At 45.9% G+C, this 21764-nt stretch overlaps 1 protein-coding gene across 2 annotated transcripts in view; it reads left to right on the top strand.

Moving 5' to 3' along the window:
• The window catches only part of C4_2H19orf38 (chromosome 4_2 C19orf38 homolog), a 146359-nt gene extending 125240 nt beyond the window's left edge, over positions 1–21119 (top strand). For both annotated transcript variants that reach the window (XM_085600667.1, XM_085600668.1), the window contains 3 exons: positions 9978–10024; positions 10370–10407; positions 19870–21119. In XM_085600667.1, the coding sequence (XP_085456793.1) occupies positions 9978–10024; positions 10370–10407; positions 19870–19986 (202 nt within the window). In that variant the 3' untranslated portion in view covers positions 19987–21119. The remainder of the gene's footprint in view (positions 1–9977; positions 10025–10369; positions 10408–19869) is intronic.
• Positions 21120–21764: the final 645 nt, after the last annotated feature.

Genomic DNA, 21764 nt, shown 5'->3' with positions numbered 1-21764 from the left:
GGGCTGAAGCATGTATTATGCCACCCCTGGCCTGGCCTAACAATTTGACACAACTGGCTGATCACTCAGCTGGGGTAAGTTGGTGTAATCACCTCTTACTTAGGTGTAGTATACCTATACCTAACCTTAAATGGGACACATATTAACCTATAAGTCACTCCTATGGCAGGCCTTAACAATCCTGAAGGCAGAGTGCTTGGTTTCATGTGAGATGGTGCTCTGGCATGAGCTGAGCCTGTCTGCAGTGATCGGAACCACTTCCTTTTACTGTTTCCAGATATCGCCATACCATATACTCTTAAGTGCATTATGAACCTCGCGGTTAAATGCTATCTTTGGTTTGGCTTTATCAAAACATGTCGAGTAAGGTGTCATACGAATTGGAATACTAACCCCTCGCCAATTCTGGGGACGGGGTTAGCATTCCACCCTTCTAGAGGGACACGACATGTACAGTACCTGAAACCCGGGTAAAATCAGACATAGCCTCAGCTCCACAAAATGGATGCTGCCACCACAGACACAAGTCTGCCCTCCTGCTGCTGGGAGTCCTTCCAGCTTGGGAGACGTGGACAAAGGGTTTCCTGCCAGGGGAGGTGCGAGCACCACCCCAGACAGGATTTTGTGTATTGGTCAGGTAGGGCTTCAATAGAATCAGACATGCCTGAGGCTCACAAGGAGCCTCGGTGCATATGCCAGTTCAAACCGGTCCTGGGGCACACCAGCCCCGGACCTGGGGCGAGCTGGACAAAGGATTGGGGGTGTAACCACCCCCCTTCCTGGTCCCACCCATAGGGAGGGACCTAGCAGGTAGTCCGGCCCCTAGAATCCGCTTAAAGGTAGGAGCTTTGTCCTAAGACTTCAGACATCCTGGAATCAACTTGAAACTAAGAAGAAGACGGGAACTTCGACGCTCTGCTGCACAGAGGACAGAAGGAAATCTCCCCTATGGTCAGGGAGTGACCATCTTGCTTACGCAAGCACCAACCAGCTATCCAACGTCTGCTTTGCCGCCGCCTCCTGCCGGAGCCCGAGCCCAGAGCCCGACAAGACCTGGACCTCCAGACCTCTCACAGCCCGATCCACAGTCCCTGCAAAGAAGGAACCCGTGGAGGCACCGAGACACGTGGAGCCAGCCATCTTGGAAGACCGACGACAAGCTGCAAGCGCAACGACAGAGGCTCCCTCCAAGTTGTGCTTTGGGTCCTGAGAAGCCCAACACCCGAGCAGCATCTGCACCAAAGGTGAGCCCTCCAGCATCTCCACGATCTGCGTGGGGCCCCTCTGCACTTTGCATCTCGACGCGCCTGCCCGGTCCCTGGCCCGTTGGCTAGTGGCCATTTTGGCGACAAAACTTGAAACTAACGACGCTGGTCTGGTTGCTTCAGACTGGTCCTAGCTGCTCTCCAAAGGAGCAGCCCCTCTGACCTTGCTGGTCAGAACAATCAGCTTGCATCTCTTTCCACGACTCCTGCCTTTGCCAAGGCCTGTTTGCTGCTTTTGAGTCGCCGACACCGCCGACAGTGAGAGCCTGCGTGGGACAGCTCGTGAACCGACTCCTGGACGTCGTTGACCTTCAGGGACCACGTGGCTGCGGAGACAAGCTACCCCTCATCACCTGTTTGCACCCGACATCGCCTGGTACCTACCTGGTGCCACGCTGGTCACTGGCTAGTGACTGTGAACACTGTCCCCTCTGCTTTCAGGTCTTCTACAACTCCGATCCACCCTTGGATCCAACGCATCTCTTCTGGACCGACCGCCTGCAGCATCTTTGTCATCAGGCTCCATTGAATCGATAGAAGAAACCCGACGCACTTCGAGACCTATGCACCCGCTTCCTGTGGGTGAGGTAACGCTGGCACTCCGGTGCCCAAGTGTAGAGAAACATCTCTAGTGTCTGTGTTTTAAATCTTGAGATCGTAGCCCAACCAGAAGATCCTTTCTGCAGTAACTTTTAAACTTTTACGCACCCATTGAAAACCTATGGGAGCCCGCGTGTAACTTTACTCACTGCACACGCGACCCGTGGACCTCCTGGTCACTAACTAAAGTTAGCTCCTTGTAGGCCCAGCGATTCTAGAGGCCCTAGGCCTTTTCCCTTTCCTGTTCGTGGTACTTATACCACTATTTTAGTATATGGTTTGAGTGGCCACCAGGGCCCATCCATATAAAGTGCAACTTCTGTGTATTATAACATTGTCTTGTTTAACGATTTGTGCTCCTGTGCTCATAAAGAGTCTAGGGGATACTTTGAGAAATAAATACATATATATTTTGAATATATATCTGTGTGGTGTCCTTTCATTGGTATAAAAGGGGGTTACATTTGGTAAAACAGCCTGCTTAACACGCTTTAACGAGTTTAGCCTCAAAGACTGCTTAGCCTACGCTACCACTAGGGCAGCTAGTCCGAAAAGGTTGACTTACAACCACACCATAAGGGTTGCTTGGCATGGTACAAGGTGGTCACTTTAACTAGTGAACATCATATACCAGGCCAACTTCTCACACCAGGTACAGTGGATAAATGGTTCCAATGTTTTTTCAAGTTTTTTATGTGTGTTGACTTGATTTTGTCTATGTGATCATGAAGGCTATTCTCCCGCCACTATTGCCTTTTTGTTTGGTACTCAAAAGCTCCGATCTAAGGATATTCATCATCCTTTATTTTGTTTTGCTGAGGCTTATTCTTTTCAGGTTAGCTTTAAACGTGGTGTCTTCATTATAGTTTCTGCTACTATGTAGAATCTCACCAAAGTGGATAGCATTAATAACACTTGAAGGAATGCCCTGTTAGCTTGCAAGATACTGTAGTTAGCTGGGTTTTTTTATTGACAGAGTACCTTGAATTTTGTTATGAGAGACATATAGTAATAAATCTCTATATTGTGCATGGACCTGGTCAATTTCAACTTGAAGACATTATCATTCAAATAGACAAAGTATGCAGTAATTTTTTCTTTGGATCCTTTCCAAATGAGACAATATCGCTGATGTAACTCTCCCGGAAAGGTACATACTGTAGCCAATCCGAGGGTTCTGGGGACCAGGCATACTCTCTTATACCAACCCATAAAAATAAGCGGGCAAACCTGGAACCCACTACTGTCCCCTGTAGTTGGGAATGCATCTGCTCATCATAAAGAAAATAATTATGGGACAGTATGTTGTCCAGCATCTCCTGTAGCATGTGTACATGCTCATATTAATTAGCTGTTCTGGTGGACAAAACCAGATCCCAAGCTTCCATACCAAATTTTTGTTTTATGCATGTATACAAGCTGTCCACATCCAGGGTAACGAGCATCATAGCATCACTGTCCAAATCAACATCCTTAAATTTACAGAGAATATCTGTAGATTTATGGGCATATGAGGGTATATTAACAACCAATGGTTTTAGAAATATGTCCACAAATTCTGAGATGTATTCTGTAAGTGACTCTATACCATAAATTATAGGTTGACCTGGAGGAAAAACTGGCTATTTTGGATTTTTTTTAATGTAGTATCTGTGACAATCAACCTTCAAATATTTACATTCCACTTCTGAAATCAAACCCCTTTTCCCTACAATGTGTAAAGTGGGTACTGATGAGCGTGAAGGCCTGGGAAATGGGATTGGTGAGTTAACATCTGATAACTAATGTATAACCTCCACCTCATTAATGGCCACCACATTTTTACCTTTATCGGCTTTCTGAACCACAATTATATCTTCTAGCCTAAGTTGATACAGAGCTTGGTTCTCTTCTCTAGTAATGTTATATTTCTGCGACCTTGAATTTGTCATTCTGATCTGCTTCCCTTCCAGCTGGTACAAGCCTTCCATAACTTTTTTCACAACGAAGTCAATAGCATAAAATTTTACATTTTGTATCACAAATTTAGAATATGGTTTAAAACCACTGTCACAATGCAGATCAAGTAAAATCGTTTATGTCACCTATTTGAGACGTGACATTGTATGCAGCAGAGGCTACTACAACCGTTGTAGCTGTTTGTGATTTAACAATAAGTTAAGGCCCCTGAGAGAATGGGAGGGGAAGTTTTTAAGGAAATTGAGAGAATGGATGGCACAGTCTTAAAGGTCACTAAGAGAATTAGAGGCAAGATTTAGAAGTTTATTGAGATACTGGCAAATGAGGCATTTAAAGTTATTGAAAAAATAGGGGACTGGGTCTTAAATGTCGCTGAAAGATTTTGAGGTGAGGTCATTAAGGATACTGAGAAATGGTAGGCTATGCTTGTAAGATCCCTGAATAGCAGTGGGATCTATTCATATCTATGAGCTCAAATGAGAGTATGGGGTCCAGGGAGACATATATGCGGCTATTCACAAAGGTGACTTACAATTGTGAGTAATTTACTCTTACACTTTTGAATAATTTTACTACTTTTGGGTATTCATATTCATAAAATACGAGTGTAAAGGTACCCAAATGTGTAAACTTACATGTCTCCACCCCCTGAAAAATGGGATGAAGCCAAATTTATAATCGGAAGTGTAGCAAATGGGTTCCGTCAATTTAATCCACCAAGAATTTTTACTTTTGACTACCTGGTTTTTGGACTTTCACTATGAGTGAGTGTCACTTGTGGTAAATTCACAGCAATTGGACTGAGCGTGTTATGCAGCAGAGTCTGCATTTTAAGATAAGGCAGCTGCTGCGCAGCTCGGGAAAGAGGTACTGGGCTTGTCACACATGAACAGATAAGCACCCGCGTATGCACATGTGTGAAGGGCTGTGTGAGACAACCGTCATCCACAGCCCTGTATCTGCATGCACATAGCCTGTTGCAGAAGGGACTCTGGAAGGATTGGTACTGGCCTGTGGTAGGTCTTATAATATGACTGAGCATTTATGGTATGGGCCTGAAGTGCTTACTGGAAAATCTGTGGTATTTTTACTGTATTATATAAGCAAAATCTGCCTATACTACAGTTTCGCTCTACTTACCGGGTCCAACAAGGTACCACAGGGAGGTAAACCATGCACGCCCAGTTTAAATTTGCAGTCCCCAATAACCCACCTACACATGTTGAGGCACGTCACAATTTGTCATATTTCTCCAGCTCAGCTCATAATCAGATTCCAGGCCTTTGTACCCCCTTCTGGGCCAAGTTAATACTTTTGCTCCCCAGCAGAGGGGAGAAGTTCCTCCCCACACAAAAGGGCAATCAACAGTGGTTCCTGGGAAAGGAAGGGGGGGAATATGAATCTGATAATTAGCTTGTGACACTGCATCTGGACTAGGGCAGCCCAGGCCCACTGGAACAAAGAGGGAGTGCAGATCTCTGGGGTCAACTCATAGGGGCTCACATTTGAAGTTTTGGTGGGAAGGATTCAGGCAGCTGGGCTATGTCAGCTAGAGGTGGAGCTGAAGCCCTCAGAGGCGGTCTTACCAGAGAAAACTTGAAGTCTCCATTTTGTAATGTCACAAAATGTTGTGCAGGAGGGTTGGGACGGGGTGGAGGGATGATGTGACATTCTAGGATTGTCCAGGGGTGTCTGGCCGATCCTAGAAAGCAACCCCCACTTAAAAACCCCTTCCCAAAAGAAAGACAGTTGAGATGACCCAGTACTTGGGAGTGAAGACAGCAAAAAGTATGCCGAGCTGGACAGGGGCGGCTCCTCTGCTAAGGTGGAGGAGCATCGTGCCACTGCTCTCAGAGCAGTGGAAAAGGGAAAAATAAAATTATAATAACCTTGTTATTATCATTTTATTTTTTGTTTCTGTGGGGCCTGGTTCGGGTGGGGCGGGCCTGGAGGCTCAGGGAAGAGGAATGGACTGTGCACACTAAGTGTGCACGACTGCTTGGCTGGCCGTCTCGTGTCGGCCAAACAGTCATTACTGCATTACAGCCTGGTGAAGAACATGCACAGATCCTTTGTACCAGTCTGAGCGCCGAGCCACGAAGCTCAGACCAATCACAATGCTGCATTGTAGTGTTGTGATTGGCTCAGGGGATCCTGTGTACTTCTGGACTCTTCAGCAACGACGCAGAAGAGACGGAGCCAGCTGCAACAATAAGAGGTAAGAGTTTTTAAAAATATATATTTTGTTCCTGCCGCCTCCCCGCTCCCATTTCTTGCCAGCCGCCACTGGAGCTGGAAGGAGAAGCCATCTGATTCTCTGCTAGGATGGACTAAGGACTTCGACTTCAGCTGACACACAGGACTAGGGTGGGTCTTGCTGGGGCTAGTGGGGCTGGCCTCCTTATGTTCTCTGAGGACTAGTTAAGGGAAGGGAACTGGACTCCCCTGCCGCTTGGGTGCCCTTCAAGATGCCAGTAGGCTCTTGGGTCTGGGAAGTACAGCAAGGAGGGTGTTCTGTTGGCTGTTTGCAGAGAGGCTGTCAAAATGCCCTCACCAGCACGAAAGGGGTACCAGGAGCCAAACAGAGGACAAGGCTGGCACAAGGAGCCAGGAAATCCTGTTTCCCACTAAATCAATCAATCAATCACGGTTCCTGTATAGCGCTGCCAATCACCCGTGAGGGTCTCAATGCACTACTTTAGAGTCCAAGAGGATTGCTGAAATAGTTCCTGATTACTTAACCTGGCCAGAAGGAGCAGACCAAGCTCAAGAAGAAGGAAATAGGCCCAAAGGGGCCTGAGAGTCACACCTTTAGAGATTTTTTAAAACAGAAAAATGACTGCATAGTGCTCCGTTGTATTTGTTTAAACTCAACCCCAGGGCCCAATGTTCAGCACAACAATTATCTCATTATGGAAGATGGGGCGTGTGTGGTGCCCATTCACAGACTACAGGATTGCCCTCAGGAACCTTCATCTCCTCGAGGGCCAGCACGAGAACTGTGGTGGCCCTGGACTCCATCCCTGGGATCCTGATGAGAGGATAGCAGGAGGAACTGGTGTGGCTGCAGCCTGGGCAGGAGCCATAACTGAGGCAGTATTGCTCCCAGACGAGGCAGGATCCCAATGTGAGGTTTGCCAGCCCGTGCCTCTCCAGGAAGGCATGAGGGGAGCCGGCTGGGGGCCGTGGGACTATCCCGTACACCCCAACAACCCTAAGGTTGTGGGTGCCCTGGATGGGACCAATGCACTCAGAATTCAAAAATACAAAAGGCAGTAAAATATCGTGGCCCAAGCCCAAATGCATCTTCCATCCCTACTTACAAAATATGCATGAAACTAAGCATGGGGTGCCCTATAATCAGAGGCACTGGAATTACGCGATTCTGTAGCTGTGGCATTTTTTCATAATTATGGATGTGCCGCGTTTGCCACATAATCCATCATCTGCTGCATAACCTGCAGGCTTTAACAAAAAAAATGTTTCTAGCTCAATAGGATCAAAATTTACTAAAAGCATGGCAACATGTAGGCAAGAAGTGAAAGTCCCTTCGCAAAGGTTAACTGGTCCTTTTTCACTTGCTTATTTCTGTATTTAGTTGTTAAACTGCTTCTAATGAGGTGGAATTTCACCAGCCAGTATTACCATGGGTTAAAATGAGAAAAAATTAAGTAATACTATCAGAAAATGTGCTGCATTATGCCTCATAATTTGCCTTTTCTTGCGGCTTAATTTAGTTAACCCTGTTGCATAATTTGGTGCTCCCCATGCCGCATAATTCCAGTGTCCATGCCTATAATGCCTTGCACTGGCCAATTTTGATATTTTCTGGTGCTTGTGGTAGCCTCGCGGGCGCCACCAATGGATGAAACGAGTGGTGTGAGGACCTTCAGCAGATGCAGTAGCCCCCAATAACTGGTTGGTGCAAACATTCTCTAATTCAACGGACATATTGAAACTATCCTCCCGAGAGAAGTGTTCATTGGTTGAAGCCCTTCCTAAACTGGAGCCTTTGCACTTGGGCTCTGGAGTGCAGGGACCCCTTGTAGGTGGTCCGATGCCTACACTTTGTGACCTGTAGATTGTGAAAAAAGAATCATTCATGCATGTTGTTTTGAATTCAAGTGCTTTACTGACATCGCGGTGATTAAAAATAGAATGTTTGTCATTATAATGAATGCCTGTGGTTATTATTCTTAGTTCCAATGCTTTAAATGGTGATGCAAGGCTGAGTCGTGACTTGGCTGATTCTATTAATGGGGTGACCCCTGACAAGGGCGATAGGCCTGCCATATTTGAAATAGCTCCCTCTTATGTTGTGATGTTGCATCTAGTATACATGGGGGGGCATTGTGATTATGGGGTTCAGGGCTCACTACAGGTGATAGGAGGGTGTCACCAGAGGTATTTTCATCTACCTGAATGTATATATATGTAATTTAATGCATAGTATTTAGAGTAGTGTGTGTAATAAAAGTAATGGCTGGACAATAATATACTGAGTGTTATTGTGGTGTGCCAGCAATTTGGGATTGCTAGCCCACACCACCTCCCCTGATCAGCCCTTGGACTGCTCTGCTTCGCTACCCTGACAGAGTCAAATGCTACAATGAGGCACATGGTTCCCAGTAAGGTGATAATTGTGGACTTGCTACTTGTGAAGGGCTCACATCCTGTGCAACTAATAACCCAATGTCTTATAGAAAGTTACCACTGCCAAAATAGAAACAGTAGTAAGTCCAGCACCACACATGTCCACACACTGTTACTTCAATACCCTCCCATAGAAAGCAATGGAGGTAGGGACTTAAAATAAATCCCCACAAGAAACAATTCTGCTAAATGAAATTGAATTATTTAAAGTAGTTCAACTATAAATAAATACATCTTATATATTACTTTTATATGTAGAACTAAATGCAAAAGTGCTGCAGCATTATTAACAGCATTATTAACTTAATTTTGAATTAAATATTTAATTAATTTATATACATTAAAAATAAGAAAACATCTTTTTCTGACGTTTAAATGAAAAAATAAATTCCCACCTTAAGTAAAAAATATTTTATTATACAAAAATAATTATGGAAAGTGATGTACGTAAGTACACCCCTTTTTTCAGCCACTTCTTCTTGTCGCTCCCACATTTACTATTAGGTGTAAGGATCTCCCCATGAAAAAGATAGCAGAGGTGGAAGTGGAAATTTAAAGATGTAGGTTTGTGAATAGCACTTTTTAGTACTCTAATAGTACTCTTATAATACTACTAAACATACTACAAATTGCAGTTTATAAATAGGCCCCATAGTGAAGAGAATTTACAAGCACGCACATCAGCACTGAGGGCTTATCTGTACTATTGTGCATTTGTCTGGAGGCCACATCCTCTGTGTTGTCCTGCCACTGGAAACAATATTGCTGATGGATGTGACCTCCAGCACTGGGCATACTACTTCAGTAGAGGCTTCTATAAATGGATGCCATGCTCTAGACTCTGACCCTCGTTTAGAATACAGTGGCTGGTCTTTCGGGCTACCAGGGCAGCCAAGAGATTTACATTGCTGTCCCCGGAGAAGATCGACCACCATACTTAGAGCTCTCCAACGGGCAGATAGAAATCCTTGTGCTCTCGGCAGAGGCTCCATTGCACTGCCTCTGCTGATGGCACTAAGACTTAGCTGTGCTGGTGCTATGTTTACAAAGCAAACTCCTAAACAGGGAGTTTTTATTGAAAGAACAAAAGTAATTGTCCCTGTACAGTGGGAGTTTTCTCATCCGAAATATAGAACTTCCCCCGACTCAATATAGAATGGGGGAATTGCAAGTTTGGCGGACAGCACATTGACACGTTTTGACAAAGTACCTCATCTGCAAAACTCAAAATCAGGCCTTTAATCTTCATAGCCTCATATGAAATAAATACAAATGCTTAGATTGGATCGCTAGAACAGAACTTAAAAGTTCAGATGTGGCCTCCAGAAAAACATACATAACATAGATGTTGTTTACAGAAATTGATACAATTAGGAAATTGCCTACCAATTGAAGCACAGTTTCTCATGTGCTCAGTTTTGGATGAGGTTCTCTCACTATGAAACTTTCTCTATAAGGTATTTTGCAGTAAATGTTCTCTTTTATGCCTGTTTTACACAGGGAAAAGGACTCCTGCTGGACGCAAAACACAGACATCAGCAAAACAAGTAAGATGTAATTTCAGCTTGCACCATGGGCACCATGTTGGCACTAAGAATGCTTGATGAATTAAATACCTGCTGCAAAGATCTGCATGCAAATACAGCATCCACGTCACATGTTGTCATACATGTACACGCTTTTGAAATCTTTATTTAGCATGCAGGTCACAGCTTGGAATCCTGGGATGGTTGACTTAGCCTTTCATCCTTCTGTGGTTGATAAATTGATTACCACTGAATTGTGTGATAATAAAAAAAATGTTTTGCCACAAGATGATCGAGCTTACTGAGTATAGAAAAAAGGGAGATAAAAAAGACAAATACATAACCAGTTCTCTTTTCCCTTGTTAGATCTGGCCTTTAGGGGCTCTATGTTTGAAGACAGCATGGTAAGTACTCATCCCATTCAGTTCTCAACCATCTCCTTGCCACTGCATGCTAATATTTCATTTTTATCTGCTTATGTACAGTAATGCTGCCTCTAATGGTTACTTGAGGGCATCCCATTTGTCTTTCGAAGAGAAAAGCTTTTACTATATAAATTACCTTGATTGTACTGAAGGGCTCCCAAAATTATACACGCCTTTTTGCATTTAAAAATTCTGTCGGCTCAACATTTTAAGTCACTTTTCAATCTATACTATACTCCAGACAAGGTCTCAAAGTGGAGTGGGGATTATTCAGGGGAATGCTTCCGATGTGGGCATCCCTCTGCAGACGATATACATATTTTTTTCTCTTGTTCTTCATTGGTCAGACTTTTGCAGCAGGTGCAGCAGTTCTTAACAAAAATTGTTGGTGTTCCTATACAATTAACAGTTGTTCAGATTCTATTGGGGGTGGAAATGGGCACTGTGGCAGAAGGGGGAACAACCTTTACAACGCAACTGTTACAACGCACTACACTTACAACGCATTTTTTACAACGCATAATCCATTACAACGCACTACACTTACAACGCATGACACTACAACGCATTTTTAAAAAATACCTTTACAACGCATACCATTACAACGCCTACCATTACAACGCATAATATTACACTACACTATCCAACACTTACCCTACTGTTGCACCCCCTGGAGTTAGAATAGTAATTTTTACCCCTATACTATCCAACACTTACCCTACTGTTGCACCCCCTGGAGTTAGAATAGTAATTTTTACCCCTATACTATCCAACACTTACCCTACTGTTGCACCCCCTGGAGTTAGAATAGTAATTTTTACCCCTATACTATCCAACACTTACCCTACTGTTGCACCCCCTGGAGTTAGAATAGTAATTTTTACCCCTATACTATCCAACACTTACCCTACTGTTGCACCTCCTGGAGTTAGAATAGCAATTTTTACCCCTATACTATTGTCAGACCCCCACAATTCTCACCTCGTATTTGTGGAGGAATCCCACAGGGACGACAGGAGCAACCCCTACCTGAACCCATCTGTTACTGGAAGGACTGAATATACTAGCCAGTTTCAGGAGGGAACCGGGGGAGATTGCCAGGAAGGGTGGTGCGAGTGGGACTGTGGATGGCGTGACGGGGATACCCTTCGTGGCTCCTTAGGCTGTGTAGAAGTCCACGATCCCTAAGGCAAGAGAGGAAACAGGGGTGACTACAGTACAGGGTTAGAGCGAGAACATGCACACCCTCCGAGCTTTTGGGGGGAACACAGTACTAAGTGGAGCAGTACTCTCATCTGGTTACCTGTGAGCGCGGTGTTCTTGCACTGATGAAGTTCAGGTGTTGGTATCAAACGAGGTCCTGGCGGAGAGTGAAGGTCACCAAAGGAAAAAGACCCCGAAGGTATGCCAGGGTCCGAGCGCTCCTGCGCTCTTAGGAAGGATCAAGTACCAGGAAAGCGCCACTGCGCTAGAGGGAGGAAATACAGGTGTGGCGACTTCGTGCCGTCGCACAAGTCGGGTGTGAAAGTAAGCAAGGGAAGGCGCCACTGCGCTCTGGGGGACAAGTAGGCAGTTCTGGCGACTTCGTGCCGTCGCACGAGTCGTCTCAACAAAGGTAAAAGCGCAACTGCGCTCTGGGGTAAATAGGCAGAGATGGCGACTCCGTGCCGTCGCACGAGTCGTCTCAACAAAGGAGAAGCGCCACTGCGCTCTGCGGTAAACAAGGCAGGTGTGGTGACTCCGTGCCGTCGCACGAGTCGTCTTTACAACAAAGGAAAAGCGCCACTGCGCTCTGGGAAGGTAATAGTGCAATAGGATGGCTCCGTGCCAAATATGAAGGAAAGGCGGGATCTTTGGGCGCCCTTGCGCGGTCCGGACCGACTGTCCGGTTGCTGGAAGAGCCTTCGCTACGCTCCTGCGTGCCTGCGAAGCTCAGGGAAAGAATCCGAAGCGCCGAGCCTACCGTCCTCCGTAGTGATATGCTCAGGCAACCGGAAGTGACGGCCGGCCGGCGGCGTCCACTACGTGCCGCCGAAAGACTAGACTGCAACCTGCCGGGACCACCCAGGGGGAGGAGTCCTGTGTCGACTGAGGAGTGCCCTGCTTCTGGTTCGCTGGTGAGGGGCGCAAGGAAACATGACAGCACCCACCCTGAAAACATATCAACCCACCCGGTCACAGAGGGGTAACAGGGCGAGGTTTCTGGGGATGCCGGGCATAAAAGGCTCTGACTAAGGAAGGAGCATTACGGACGTGTGACAGGGGTTCCCAGGAGCGTTCTTCCGGGCCGTAGCCTTTCCAGTCCACTAGGTAAAACAGTTTTCCCCTAGTTCTGCGGGAATCAAGAAGGCCCGAACCTCGTATTCCACGTGGTCTTCCACGGGAACAGGAGGAGGAGGTTCTGCCAATGAGCTGTCTGGGTGCACAGGGCGTAAGAGGGAAACATGAAAGACAGGGTGTATTTTCATGTGAGATGGTAGGGAAAGCTTCATGGACACTGGGTTGATGATCTGGGTTATGGGATAGGGACCTACGTATCGGGGCAACAGTTTCTTGGGGCCATGCGTGTTGAGGTTCTGGATGGATAACCACACCTTGTCTCCCACTACATAGGCTGGTTCGGGTTGCCGGTGTTTATCGGTGTTGTGTTTGTAGTATTCTTTGGCCTTAGCGAGTTCAAAACGAGCCTGTTGCCATATGGTGCGGAGGGAAGCATGGTGTTCCTGGACAGTAGGTACTCCACACGTTCGAGCTTCCACCCAGGGGGTCGTTCTGGGATGATATCCCTGGAGGCAATAAAACGGGGAAACCCCTGTCGCCGCATGTTTGCTGTTATTGTAGGCGTACTCTACGATCCACACCACTTTGGACCAGTCGGTTTCCATGGACAATAGCAGGCAACGGAGGTACTGTTCCATAGTGCGATTTGTACGCTCGGCCTGGCCATCAGTTTGGGGATGGTAGGAGGACGATAAACAGGCTTCCATCTGTAATATCGAACAGACTTCAGTCCAGAATCTGGATACAAATTGGGTACCTCTGTCCGTTATCAAAACCGATGGGATGCCATGTAACCGTACCACGTTCTGCATGAACAGGGCTGCCAGTTCTGCCGCTGACGGTAGATGCGTTAGAGGAATGAAATGCGCCATTTTTGTCAAGTGGTCCACAATTGTAAGAATGGTGGTGTGTCCTGTGGAGGTCTTAGGGAGCTCTACCACGAAGTCCATCGAGACTGTGTGCCACGGGCAAGGCGGAACCGGAATGGGGTGTAACAACCCTACCGTGGGTTGTGAGAGCGTCTTTCCTTGAGTACAGATGGCACATCGGGCGACATAGGCTTGTGTGTCATGGTTGAGGGTGGGCCGCCAGAAGTGTCTCTGCAGTAATTCCTTGGTTTTTTGGTACCCTGGGTGATCAGCTAAGGGGTGGTCGTGGCACAGGACCATTGCCTGTAGTTGTTGGTTGAGCAGCGGTAAATAGTATCGTCCGTCTTTGAACAGGAAGCCGTTGTTTTCTGTGATCCCTTGGACGTCTCCGACCCAGTCGTCCCTGGTTTTCTGTTGTAACTCTTGGTGGAGTTGTGTCAAGAAGTTGGAAGACGTAACTGCACCCTGAAAGCAGCGGAGGGGAATTACGGGTACTGGTTCTGCTGGGGGTTTCTGGTCTCCGTTTTCCTCGATTCGTGACAAGGCGTCGGCTTTGGCGTTCTCTCTTCCGGGTCTGTAAGTGATCTGGAAATCAAATTCGTTAAAAAAGAGGGTCCAGCGTAGCTGTCTTGCCGTTAATGCTCTGGCTGAACGGAGGAACAGTAGATTCCTATGGTCGGTGAAGATGGTCACCGTATGGTTGGCATCCTTGAGGTAGTGTCGCCATTCTTCAAATGCTGCTTTGATGGCCAGGAGTTCCTTGTCCCCAATGGAGTAATTGCATTCAGCGGGTTGCAACTTTCTGGAGTAGTATGCTACTGGGTGAAGCATGTTAGTCTTGTCATCTTTCTGTGATAATACTCCCCCGAGGGCGTTTTGCGAGGCGTCGGCTTCCACGATAAAGGGGCGTGTAGGGTCAGGATGTTTCAGGATTGGAGCCGAGGTGAATCGGGCTTTCAAGTCACGGAATGCCTGTTCGGCTTTGGCGTTCCATGCGAACAGCACCCCTTTACGCAGAAGACCGGTAATGGGGGCGACAATCCGGGAGAAACCATCAATGAAGCGGCGATAGTAATTCGCAAACCCTAGGAATCTCTGGACTTGTTTCACGGAGGACGGGGCTGGCCATCTCAGAATGGCATCGACTTTTTTGGAATCCATCTGAACACCTCCTGGTGTCAGAACGTGTCCCAGGAATTCTACGGTTGTGGTATGGAACACGCTTTTTTCCAATTTCACGTACAGCCCGTGTTGTTGCAATTGTTGGAGGACGGCTCGTACGTGTTGGCGATGTTCCTCCGTGTTCGCAGAGTAGATCAGTATATCATCGATATATACTATGCAGAAACGGTCAAGGAATTCCCGTAAAACCTCGTCGATGAAGTACTGAAATGCGGCCGGGGCATTGCAGAGTCCGAAGGGCATGACGCGGTACTCAAATAACCCGTACCGCGTCCGGAAGGCGGTTTTCCATTCATCGCCCTCTCGGACTCTGACAAGATGGTAGGCCCCTCGCAAGTCCAACTTGGTATATATGGCCGCTTCCTTCACTTGGTCCAGTAAGTCAGGAATTAAGGGGAGTGGATACCTGTTCTTAACGGTTATGGCATTCATTGCCCGAAAGTCAATGCATGTGCGTAGATCCCCCTCCTTCTTTGCCACAAAGAAGAGAGGGGAGGAGACCGGAGATTTAGAGTGACGGATAAACCCGTTCTGAAGGTATTGAGTGAGGTAGTTGCGGAGATGGGTGTTTTCTTTTTCTGTGAGAGAGTATATTCGACTACAAGGGAGCGTGGATCCCGGAATCAGATCGATTCTACAGTCAAAGTGTCGATGTGGCGGCAGAGTATTAGCTCCTTGTTCGTCAAACACTCGGGCCAGATCCCTGTATTCCTGGGGTATAGACTCCTGTGTGACCGAGCCCATGCCGTCTCTAGGTAGGATACAGGCTAGGACCTCTCGGGTCGCCTCTTTCCCCGTGGAGGGGTAGCAGGATTGGGCGCAATAAACAGAGTCCACTGTTGTTTTGCCAGTAACCCAATCGATCAAGGGGTTGTGCTGAACCAGCCAGGGAAGGCCTAATATCAGCCTGAACTGGGGGGCATCAATGACATCGAAGGCAATGTTCTCGGTATGTTGATTTTCCAACACCATTCGCAGATCTTCCGTTTGGTATCTAACCAATCCTGAGGTTAGGTCCGTACCGTCGACGGCTTTGACTATCTCGGGTGTCTTCTTGGCTTGTGTCAGTATGCCCAACCCCCTCATGTACTGTGCATCGATGTAATTCCCGGTTGCCCCAGAGTCGATTAAGGCAATGACACGCCAGGAAGACCCTGTAAACGACTGAAGGAGTACGGGTATACCCATATGGTGATGGCGGGCGCAGGTGTTCGAGGTCTGCGTCTTCTCGGTGTGTAGTCCCAGTAGACAGACCCCATTATCTACTGGGAGGTCTCGTTTCCCGTCCTTTCTTCTCTGGTGATCGATAGAGCCGAAGGGTTCCTCTCCTTGGGCTGGCGTGGTTTAGCAGGGCAATCCCGCACGAAATGCCCATTTTTGCCACAGTACAGGCATAGGTTCTGCTTCCGTCTCTTTTCTTTTTCTTCTTTCGTCAAGGGAGCCCGAACGCCTCCGATCTGCATAGGCTCGGGTGTTTCACGGGGTTTGGGAGTTTCCCGGTACAATGGGAGTCTGGTCTCACTTCCTCTGAACCTATCGGTTCTCCGCTCTTGCAGACGATAGTTTTGTTTCACTACCATATCAATAAACTGATTTATGTCCTCAGGAGGTTCCGTCATCTGTGATATGAGATCCTTCAATTCTTCCCGAAGACCCCTGTAGAACACTGACACTTGTTTATCTTCTGGCCAGTGAGCCTCCACCACCAATCGTTTGAACGTTGTGATGTAGTGCAACAAGTCCGTGTTGCCTTGTTTTAATTTGAGCAATTCGTTGTCCGCGGCTTGGACGAAGGTATGGCGGGCAAACATGCGTCTCATGGTCTCCTTAAAAACTGGAAAGTTATATAGCAGAGGTTCGTCGTTCTCTACCAGGGGAATGGACCAATGAGCGGCGTCACCCCCTAGATAGGATAGAACGAAGGCGACCTTTGAGGCATCATCCGGAAAGGCGGTGGTTCTGGCCATGAAGTGCAGGTGGCACTGGTTGAGGAATATGCTGAACTTCGCACTATCACCGTAGTAACGTTCTGGTGCGGCCAATTGTGCCATGGGTTGGGCTAATACCTGAACGGGAGGAGGATTAGACGAGACAGTAGGCGCCTGACCCCATGGGTTAAACAAAGGAGGTCTTAGTATTCCGGCTGGTTGGGTTTGTTGTCCCTGGGGTGCGCCCCAGGCTCCTGTATGTCCTGCACCCAACTGTCCTTGTAACGCAGTGACATCGCTACGTAAGCTCCGATTCTCAGCTTGGATGTTAGTTAACATTGCTGCTATGTCCTGTAACGTAACATCGGGGCCCTCCATGTGTCCGGGTAGGATGATAAACTTGGGCTTCGGATTCTGTCAGACCCCCACAATTCTCACCTCGTATTTGTGGAGGAATCCCACAGGGACGACAGGAGCAACCCCTACCTGAACCCTTCTGTTACTGGAAGGACTGAATACACTAGCCAGTTTCAGGAGGGAACCGGGGGAGATTGCCAGGAAGGGTGGTGCGAGTGGGACTGTGGATGGCGTGACGGGGATACCCTTCGTGGCTCCTTAGGCTGTGTAGAAGTCCACGATCCCTAAGGCAAGAGAGGAAACAGGGGTGACTACAGTACAGGGTTAGAGCGAGAACATGCACACCCTCCGAGCTTTTGGGGGGAACACAGTACTAAGTGGAGCAGTACTCTCATCTGGTTACCTGTGAGCGCGGTGTTCTTGCACTGATGAAGTTCAGGTGTTGGTATCGTCCTCCGTAGTGATATGCTCAGGCAACCGGAAGTGACGGCCGGCCGGCGGCGTCCACTACGTGCCGCCGAAAGACTAGACTGCAACCTGCCGGGACCACCCAGGGGGAGGAGTCCCGTGTCGACTGAGGAGTGCCCTGCTTCTGGTTCGCTGGTGAGGGGCGCAAGGAAACATGACAACTATCCAACACTTACCCTACTGTTGCACCCCCTGGAGTTATAATAGTAATTTTTACCCCTATACTATCCAACACTTACCCTACTGTTGCACCCCCTGGAGTTAGAATAGTAATTTTTACCCCTATACTATCCAACACTTACCCTACTGTTGCACCCCCTGGAGTTAGAATAGTAATTTTTACCCCCATACTATCCAACACTTACCCTACTGTTGCACCCCCTGGAGTTAGAAAAGTAATTTTTACCCCTATACTATCTAATACTTACCTTAAATGCAATTAAATATTATGCGTTGTAATGGTATGCGTTGTAATGGTAGTTTTTTAAAATGCGTTGTAGTGTCATGCGTTGTAAGTGTAGTGCGTTGTAATGGATTATGCGTTGTAAAAAATGCGTTGTAAGTGCATGCGTTGTAAAAGTGTGCGTTGTAACGTCATACATCCTGGCAGAAGGGATACCAAAGAAGCAGGTTTTCCTAATATTTCTCGCTACTGCTGTTTTCAGGCTAAGTATAGCTTTGTATTGGCTCCAGAAAGAACCGCCCACATTTGAGGCATGGCGTGCACAGTTTTATTATGTTTATAATTTGGAGTATAGTTTGTATGCTATTAAAGGCCAGCGTAAAAAGAAGTTGGGGCGGCAAATTTGGGGTTTAGTTAGGTAATACTTGTCTTCGGATCTCTGAATACAACCCCGATTAGTGTTTATAATTCTGTAAAAGTTCTCTTTGTTTAGGAAGTGTTGGCACTCATCCTAATTGTATATTATGCATTTATCACATACGTTCTTTGGCTATTAATGATTTTAATTTTATAGCTTACTTGTATAATTTCGCTGTACATTGATTATTTGGAACCTACTGACTCATGTATTTTCAATAAAAAAATTAAATAATAAAAAAAAAAATACAGCTGTATTTTATGTACAGAAATAAGTTTGTGTCTTTTGCACCTAGGACAGTTTCTAAACACTCCCAACTTAGAACGATGTGCAGGTGTTTAGTGACATGACTCTCATCACACATTTCTAGTGGAACTAAAGGCTTTCTGGTGCCTATTGACGTATTAAAAAAAAGAATACCCAGTACGCCCTCATGATGAATATATACAATTGTTTGTCAGGCTATCATTGTTAAATACCCTCTTACATAAATATTGTTTACAAAAATATCATCCTATTGGGTATAGATATTTTATCATTAACTCCAATTGAGTCACATGTTTTGTAAACTATATTTAAGACAGTCTATTTCTGTCGGATAATATTCTAACTATAATATTCTGGTACGATACCATTAATACACAACATACCATGAGGCCCTGGTATAAAGCAAAGTACACCACCAATATTGGCACATAATCTGTGCCAGCAGAGTAATTGTCTGGCACATAAATGTGCACACAACTTGGGGTTAATGTAGAAGTTTTTGGAATCCTCATTGGCCTGGGGACTGTGCTGCTTTGTGGTTTGGGTGGGGGTTTCAGAGACATTTGCCTAAGGGAGCTGAATCCACCAGGGTGTGTGGAACCTGCTGTCATGTTCAGTGAGCACAATCTCCTTTATACAATGGAAGAGTGAGCTACAAAGGGCATTGTCCCTCCTTTCTTTGCAGATCTTTTCATAATTGCTTGATTCATAGCCAGGGTGCCCAGTGTCCAACAAGGAGAGTAGATGCCATGCCAGACTTTCAGTTTTTTTCTGCAAAGCCTTAATTTATGTTGATAGTCTAAAATGTTGGCATGGATCTTGACCAATGTTGGACACCCTTTATCTAAGTAGTGATCCATGCATTCCATGGTTGCTTTATCAATGGCAGAAACAGTACAACCAGCTAACAGCCTGACCAAACTCTGACTGTCAAGAATGAAATACACTTGCTGATGTCATTCTGAAGGTGTTTTCAACACCAGAACCCATCAAGTCATCGCCACATATACAAAATCCCACATCTCCTGATCACGGGCACTTCAGCCTACGATCATCTAGCTCCAGTGTTAATAAGTGCATTTCAAAGGATATAATTTTCATATTTGTCATTCATCAGAAAACATGATCGAATTTTTACTATGGGGTTTGGGCAACGTCAACTCCATTTTGATTTGCATGTCCTCATTACCCTATATACAATTACCATATCTTTAAAAATATATATTTCTTAATCAAACTCATGTGTTCTTATTTATTTCCTTGTATTAGCCATCATATGGGCAGGGGATTTCCGGCCCTCAGAATCTGACAGACCACCTGGAACCGAACAAGACAGAGAGGATGCAACTGCCATCCAGCTCACACTTGAGCACTTTCAGGAAATGAAGTCGGACACCATCTTGGGTTTGCACCCTCTCACCTCCTTCCTTCCTTCTTGAGCCTCTCTCCAGCTACTTCTTTGTGGTTCATCTGTAGTCAGTGACCCTAGGACCACTGGTGTGAAAATCCATCAGGAAACTTATCCAATTTAAATGGCTTGGTGTCCATATGTGTTCATATTTTTTCAATGATACTGGTGTGTTTGAATGTGAATGTGAACGTGCACATTTTTAAGTTAAACTGCACGTGTTTTTTATGGTAGCCATGTTGCCTAGTTCCCTGACCTGGAAACATAATACATTGTGCCATCCTTTTGTAAGTTTTTTTTCTCCATCATCTGATTGGCCCACCCCTACCATCCTCCATTTTGTTATGATCCCCATCTCAGACAAATCCACGTGTAAAGAAATTCCAGTTGTCCACGTTTAACAAGGTATCCAGTGGTGTCAACATTCTTGGGGAGGAATTGTCGAATGGTCTGGGGGTGCCACATGCTTCCAAAGCATAATAAATCGGTCTAAGGTGGAGCGCCTTCTGCAGTAATCTGTCTATGTGTAACCTACAGTTCACAGGTTGCACTCACTTCTTGCAAGGCAGGTTGGTCAGTTAATGACTGTTCTGTATGTGTCTGTAACCTACTATTAGTTTCAACTTTGAGTCCAAGAACGCTGACACTGTCTTTTCATTCTTTTTTTTTTAAACAAGTTTTATTTGGTTATTTTGCAATGTAATGAGCGAAAGCCCCACAATGGCCTGTGGGAGCACTGGAATAATAATTACATCGGTAACCATTGTTATGATAATGAACAGTACCCGCCGAACATGCAGGTAAAACAGTAATACAAGCAGTATGCAGACAGTCGTCAATCTCCGCAATACAGTACATAATTCATCAGATTCAAAGTATACATCATGGCAGAGTAATAAAATGATCGAATGATATACCATGGGGTGATACATGTCAGGGATCAGAGGGTGCCACTCATGGATCCTCCTCGGGCAGGGGGGCAAGTCGATTCCGCGGTCTTTTCGTTCTTTTGAAGATTAAAAATTCTGCCATTTGAGTACACCTGTTATTCAAGCACTGAGAGATAATTCAATGGTTACAAGTAAGAGAAATAAATAACAGAAAGATTCCACTGTTTTTTGTCGTGTTTCACACTTCTTGAGTCACGTGGTTTTATTTGCTATTATCTGATTCATCTTTTGTGTCTGATGTTTTGATCATCCTTGAAAACAAGTTTTACACTTTTTTATTTCTATTTATTTAATTTTTCTTATTAAAAAGCTGATTTTGGCGCATGAATGTGAAGAGAAGCAAAGGTACAGTTTTAAGCACTGATCCAAAGGATGCAGGGCAGTGACAGACCTGCACGAAAGCAAAATGGATCCCCCGTGGTGGCACCCTACTTATTCAAGTCATATGTTAAGGTATTGGGCTATACATCCAGAACGGGCTGCAGTGCCATCAGTACTCTGAGTTATGCTAGGGTGCAGTATTGCCATTTGCATAGTGCTCAGTACTCATATTACTTGTAGTCTCCTCATGAAAAGATTCACAAACAATATATTAAAGGGTGGGAATCAAAAGGGAGGGATAATATCAGCTACCTTGTCTTTTATAAAAATCATGATTGTCTACCTATCCCAGCTGTGGAAAATCAGAATTTTATGGAAAGGCACGGAGGCCAATATTATGCATGTTTAAAGCCTTGCCATAATATTCCTTACTGCACAATCCACAGGCTTAAAATAGAATTTCTTGAATATGGAATCTGATGACC

Source organism: Triturus cristatus, chromosome 4_2 (genome assembly GCF_964204655.1).
Source record: "Triturus cristatus chromosome 4_2, aTriCri1.1, whole genome shotgun sequence".
Lineage (NCBI taxonomy): Eukaryota > Metazoa > Chordata > Amphibia > Caudata > Salamandridae > Triturus > Triturus cristatus.
This window is presented reverse-complemented; position numbering and strand designations above follow the sequence as displayed.